The 7242-nt window shown below is 33.7% G+C and overlaps 1 protein-coding gene across 1 annotated transcript; it reads right to left on the minus strand.

Annotated features, from left to right (window-relative positions):
- Nucleotides 1–1409: 1409 nt before the first annotated feature.
- LOC141661696 (high mobility group B protein 15-like) lies at nucleotides 1410–7014 on the minus strand. Its single transcript, XM_074468702.1, has 7 exons — nucleotides 6924–7014; nucleotides 5628–5837; nucleotides 4127–4205; nucleotides 3380–3539; nucleotides 3179–3304; nucleotides 2324–2712; nucleotides 1410–2197 (listed from the first exon to the last, which is right to left on the minus strand). The coding sequence occupies exons 2-7, from the start codon at nucleotides 5813–5815 to the stop codon at nucleotides 1622–1624; spliced, it is 1518 nt and encodes a 505-aa protein (XP_074324803.1). The 5' UTR covers nucleotides 5816–5837; nucleotides 6924–7014; the 3' UTR covers nucleotides 1410–1621.
- Between the last annotated feature and the right edge of the window lie 228 nt (nucleotides 7015–7242).

Here is a 7242-nt window from a genome sequence, read left to right on the forward strand (position 1 = left end):
AAATTATATGAAAGTTACAAAAGATTACAAGTTGGCATCCAATTAGATCTCATATTCTATGTCATGACCAAGTGTCCCATACAGGTATGGTGCCAAAACTGAAGAGTCCATGTAATAAGCATGATTGACACAACAAGACAACAAACATGGGCGGAACCAGAAATCTAACATGGAGGGACCAAAATAAATAAAAATAGAAAACTTATCGATTTATTTGAGATGTGCACGCCTTTCTTTGATCAAATAAAAAGAATCAATGATCTCCTCGGCAGAAATGGTCTCCGCAATCTCTAACCAAGGAAATTTATCAAACCAACTCTTTTGAAATTGACGGAGATGATTTTCTGGACCAGAGAAGGGATAAACTTGCACAGGTTGATATGGGCCAAGATCAATATATGCTCTCCTAATTAAATTTTTTTTATTTGGATAATAAGTCTCAATTTGTTTCCGCAAACCAAGATCACGTATTAACGAATTGAAATCAATAATTTCATCAGTGTTCTCAGAATCAATACCTTCATTAACAATCTCTGGATTTTGAGAATTTTGCTCGGAGTTTCTGTTTATTCCACCAAAAATTAGAGGCTCAACTCCATCTCCAGTGACTTCAATTGAGGCGGCAGAAGGTTCTTCATCTTCACAAGTAGTTGTTTGCTTCTTCTTGGGTTGAAAATAGGATGTAATCTCTTTTCTCTTACTCATATTTACGGATTAGATGCAAAGGTAGAGTAGATAAAGAGAGATGATATTAGGGATTGTAATTTTGTAACTCATATGTATAGTGTGTATTAGGGGTTTTGGGACCGGAGCAGAACAACTGAACAAGTATGTACTGTTTTTAAATTTAGTTTTAAGCATTTTTTTTTTGTTTCAAATTGTAGTATCTTTATCTTATGTGTTTATTTATTAATTATTAAGATTAATGAATAAATTTCATGATTTCCATCTAATCAATATTATTTTGAATGAAATAATTAACAAAATCAATAAAATTTTGTATAATCAATTCTCAATTTCAATTTTTTTTTTTAAATCTAGGGGGACTAAAAAAATTTTTGATAGTAAATTTTAAAATTTTATATTAAAATTTTGGGGTTATTCCGCAGTTGGCGGGGACCGGGGCTCCCTTCGGTCAACAGACAAGGATACCCGGAATATGCCATGTATGAGGGCTATATAATTCTTTTGAATATCATCAATGCATTTTAATTTGTTAATTTTACCATGATGGTCTATAGAAACATCATCTCTACTTCTAGTAGTTAAGTAAGATCCACTTAGGTTTTTACCCTCCTCAAATCATGCTTTTAAGCAAGATAAAATGCGTATGTTAAATTACATATGGGCACAGAGTACAACAACTTTCAAGCTGAAGAGCAAGAGAGTAAAAACTACAACATGCAAGGTGTGACACAAACAGGCTAACCTTCCAAAAGTACAATAAATAACATTTGACAGCATTTGAATGGTTAAGGGTACTAGACAACATCTCAAGGAGTGATAAATGTATATTCAAAAAGCTAGTAAATCGATAAAACAGTAAGAAACTATTCTTGAGGAAACCTACTTTCTTGCATTGCATAGAATCTTGATAGATTTTAAAGATGCACTGATTCTTTTAATTTACCAGGTACCTGCCATTCAATAGGTCCAGTTCTCTTTTGGTTGTATCTTCCCTACTTAGTAGTTTTTCCTCCGTACTCACTTCGTTTGCTGCTGTTTCTCTTTGTTCTGGTTCCTCTGATTCTTTTCCCTCACTGGGTGCAGATTTTTTCTGCGACTCCATATGATCATTAGTCTCCATGAGTTCAATACCTTCCTGTCCTTTATTGACAACTCCGTTATGTACCTCTAATGTCTTTTTGTCGACCAAAGATACCATACCGATGTTTTGAGCTTTTATCTCTACTCCATGGGCCTTAACCATAACATTGTCCCTGTCTGCAGTTATATTGTCTAACTTGCTCCTGTCACCATACCCAGAACTCAACTCAGTTTGAGGAGTTTGTGGAGAACCTCCACCCTCAGCTTCAATCTTTGCATCCGCATCTATCATATTAATATCAATCTCAAGAGGCTGTTGCTTATTTGGTAAAACGTTGCTAATAACTTGACCTGTCTTTAACATTTCTTTGTAATCATCCATTTCAATCCTGTACCTTTCTTTGTCTTTGACAGCTTTTTCTTGATATACCTGGCACCAAAAATTCAAAAAAGGTAATAATTCAAAAGTCAGATGACAAGTAGATTACAAATTTACTAGTAATCTACCAAGCAAGCACATATGTAGTCATGCAGTAATTTCATCTTAGATGCTTACCGCTTTTCCAGCTTCATTTAATTTGTTCCACAAGTCACCAATGATCCTACTGATGTCTCTGTCCTTTCCTGGATACAGAGGTTTCAGCCTTGCATGCTGCTCCGCAAAAAAGAAATTATACCCACTTCTGTTGGGTTTTGGATGTGCAGGATCCCTCTTTCTCATCTCACATTTCTTTCTGCGCCTGCGTCGCTGCACACCGGTTGTCGTAGGCAAATTGGCCATCGTTTTTGATGTACTGTGATTTGGTATTACTTGGTCAGCTGCATTTTTTGGAGTTTGGTAAAGGACACCTTTGAGTGTCTCAGACCCAAGGGTAACAGTAACAAGATATCCACATTCAAATTTACCATCAATTACCCCAACCACAGTAAAAGGAGCTGGAGTTCCTGCAACCATTGGCAATAAGAGATTTCGTAAAAAACCACTGACGTTGAAAATTAGCTAGAAGATAAAGTGGCAAACTTCACTTGCTTTAGTTTGACCTTAATAAGTCACTTGCTTCAATTTGACCTAATTAAGTCGCTAAACATAGTGTTAATCAGGGGGTAAATGTTGAGCAAACATATTCTGAAATTCCTTATATTGCAGATGGGGATTCCATATGTATTTTAAAAGCAGATAGTGACTGTTATATAAGAAAGATTGGCAAAATGCACATTAAAATTATACAATTTATAATTCATGGGAAGTTACACTTTATGATATTAAGGTATGCTTGATGAAAATTATGCAAGTGATTCTAATATTCAAAAAGCCAATATGACCCTGACAAAAAAAAACAATATGACATGCTCAATATGCAACAGAGTATTCTTATAATAGTTGGTAAAAATTATTGTGCAAGAACACCACCTCCAGATAGCGACTGTGCTGCAATTTTCTGTGATTTCAAGGTAGGCTCTTGAACAATTGATGGTGATACAGGTGCATCCAGCCGATTACTAGAAGCCGTCACATTTGGGACATTATGTAAATAATCTGCAGAGTATTTTGCATAATAAATGAGAAAATTTTATTATATAATGGCAAACTTTTTAAAGGATCTGCACGAACCAGCGGATTCAGTCCACCCTTTTGCCTTAAAATAGTAAATCTGTTCATAGTGCTGAAGCAATGACAGATAGTATTTGCGCAAAATGAAGGAAGCATTTGTTGCAGAGGAAGGAAAGCTAAAAGTAGCAGTAACTTCTTTCCACTTTTTCTCATTCAAAATCTGTAAATACAATCAAACTGGTGAAGCAGTAGCAAGCAAATAAGAAAAACAAAATAATTTGTTTACATATCGAATAAAATAACGTCTGTATTCATCTGGTAAATGGAACGAATCATTGTAACAGGCTGAGGTTTATCATGAAAATATAAAGACCAATATGCTAGGAGAATGGAGGTGTCAGTTAAATCTGAGACACAACAACAAATTTACGTGGTCATTCGTTCAAGTATTGTAAATTTGTAATCAAGTGAAATTAAAAAATCTTCTATCAAGTTATTAGCACAAGAATTTAGATTATCTATCTCGTGATTTCTTTACAAACGTCATGGTCCACAGAGAATGGATGTAAATAAGAATTATACAATTAAACTGCAGTCGTAAAATTTGTAAAGTAAGACTTTGTTTTAAGTTTTTGCACATCAACTGAACACCAAAACATATTTATTTGAAAATCTTGATATAAGTCAGCGAGCTTATGCATATGCTTTGGGAAAACTCTGACCAATTCAGACCTGCTCAGTCCTATTCAATATAATAAAAAAAATTCAAAACTTTTACTTTAAGACAGGTAAGAACTTCAACATTACCTTCCAAACACCTCCGCGCGAAGTGACCTCTATAAAAAGGCGATGCAGATCCAGGTCCTTTCCCCCTATAACAGGGATCCTACAAGAAACATGTAGACAAGTTAAGAGTGAGGAAGAAATAGCTAGGTACTAAATTCTGTGTGGTTCCTATGTTATCTTTTCAGTTACATCAGGGTAGAAGGACAAGTTAAGCTTGTGCATTACGGTGGAAGAACATATGCAGCAAGCAGTAAACTGTGTAGTTCAAAGCATGACTGTACTTTGATAACTAATTGAGGTTAGCTTTTCAGAAAGCATAATTACAAAAATGAGAAATGAAGTTGTTTAAAATTTAATGTTATTTAGAGTTTTCACCCAACACACAAGGATCTAAACATCACGTATAGTCTATATATATGTACAAAATTGATCGATGGGCAATGCGGCAAAATTGATCGATGGGCAATGCGGTCGTTAGTATGTAAATTCAGTGATATAATATAGTTGGACATAGAAGTACAAATGTACAATCTAAAGCACATAAATAAACAAACTTTTGATGACCACTTCAATTCCTCAAGCATTGTTAACACAACTACATCATTGACCTTATTATTTATTATCATAGAGATAAACTGATAAAATGTTGTTTAGGCTGTTTGTCTTGCTCTGCAGGAAGTTGAGACTCTGATGAAAACATTCTTAGCCTATTATTCCAGGGGCTAGAGACGAGAGACTGCCCTCTATCATAGAATATCCTTACAATCTCTATGCTATGTTAAAAAAGAAAGAGAATTATGTTGTTTCCTGTATTTTGAAGATATATTACAGAGCATTGCTGGCAAGTAATATGTTTTATCGCAAGGACTAGAAATTAAATCTAATTGCTTTCAAGAATTTGTAAGGTCAATGCTAGGAGAAAGCCACACATAATCAAATTGATCAATCTTTTTATTGATACAATGTCTCAAGTCAAATTGAATAGCAAAAGTATCTAAACATAACAAATGTGGTAAACTGAAGATGCACTGTAGTTATAGGAAGAGTACATGTCCACCACAATGATTCAGTACCGAGATCTCCCAACTACATTCACAGACGATAAAATTGAAACAATCTTAGGTATCTACAAATGGAAACTAATATAACAACTGCCTTCCACCTCCAATTTGAAAACATCGGAATTCAATTACTTAAACAAGTAAAGTTCATTAAGCACAGTTTACTCTATAATTATGTATATAGAACAATACAGGGAAGAAGCCCCATTATTCTAAAGTGTGTCACAAACATATGTTATGATCGACTGTCAAATGTGTGTCCATCACATACAGAAAAATATCTATTCAGTTAATAAAAGAACATTTCATTTTAGGATTTTAGACATCATAAAATAAGAACTTTGACACAGTAAAGATACAATACATAATAACTGCATAACACTATAACAGTAATGAATAATGTGAAGCAACTACTAGACAAAACTATGCAGTTGCAAAAAGGTGATAAAGAGTAAGCTCACATGAATTTTGTTCCCATTGTAGCATGGAGTTTCCCCAGTGTATCCATGAAGAGTTCTCTAGAAACTTTAACATCCTCATATCTAGCCAAAGGCTGTGGATATGGATGATAACTCACTGCTGGCAAAGAGCTTTGTTTTGCAGCAACACAAGATGATGAAGCCATTGCCATCTTACCCTGCTCATCCATGATCCCACCACTCTACTCTCCACTGCTCATCAAAATTTTAAAGATACAATTACTCATACAATAAATACAGTTATCAGAAACTGCCATGAAATGAATATCAAACTGAAAATTTACCAAAAAGTAGTAAAATCCAAAAAAAGTTCACACCAATCCCATGCACATTCAAAAAAAGGTTATGGTAAAAGCCAGTTCTTAAGTAAGACCAAACAAAAAACACATACAAAAATAAGGGGTAATAATTAAATCTTAACCCTCGACCAAGATTTTATTTTACTGGATATGTTTGGTTCGATTAAATGTTTAGATTGTAATCACTAATTAGTAATCAGCATTGTATATCATATAAAAGCTGTAAACACAAACTTAACTTTATGAATGCACAACTTTTGTAAAACACTCCATAATCCATAGGATACAATACATGAAGAATATACTCCAATATAACATAGTACTACAGAATAGCTGTCATAGGCAGACCCTGGAAATATATTTGGTCAGTGTAGCTGCATAAGCCAGAAACTGAAGAAGCCTCATCACAAATTTAAAACAGGGCTATATAATAAGAAAACACTCTTTATAGGGCTATTAAAGACTCAACTGAACCCCCTAAAAAACAAAAAAATGTGAGCTGCACATATAGGTCTGTTTCAGCCTACATAATCTTTTGTCTGACATTACAAAGATACTACTATTATTATTATTACATGCATTAAGGAAGGTCCTGTTTGCACTTGGCTTAAAACAAATGTCCTGTCCTGTTTTTCCATTAATTGTTTTTTAAAGAATGGATTTGTGGGGTTTGAGTTTTCACCATTTTCGAGATGTACACATTGTAACATCGCCATCAAATTGTACTTCCTCTTCAACACAAGACAAATGTGTAATATGGTAATTAATTGTACTAATAATCTAGATAATATGAATATTAACTGTAGATATGACAAAGCTAGAGCGGGGATTAATAATGTTATTTATATGTAGATATATTTGAAACTAGATGTAGATAGATAATAGTGACAGAAATGAGGTAGAGAACACAGATAAATTTAATGACGGACTGTAAAAATCTGATGTGAAGAAATATAAAGAATTACAGTGGCGAACTTACCAAGATTGCGAGATAGAGGATCGAATATGATTATGATATAATATGAAAAAGGGGTAATATTCAATGTGAAATGTAAAGAAGATGCCTAAAGTAATAGTTACCCCAAGAAACTGACCCAACGTGTTTATTGATTTCCTTCAATTATCAAAAAGGATTATATTGAAAACTGAAAAATGACGTAATCCTAAAAATTAAAGCCCTGTTCACTTGATCCATTTTTCATAATTTTTTTTATTCAAAACCGAAAAAACCCAAAACATGTTCACTTTATAAAATTTTCAAACAGAAAATCCTAAAAATAGAAAACATGATTTTCTAG

This window comes from Apium graveolens, chromosome 5 (genome assembly GCF_009905375.1).
Source record: "Apium graveolens cultivar Ventura chromosome 5, ASM990537v1, whole genome shotgun sequence".
In the NCBI taxonomy this organism is placed as follows: Eukaryota; Viridiplantae; Streptophyta; class Magnoliopsida; order Apiales; family Apiaceae; genus Apium; species Apium graveolens.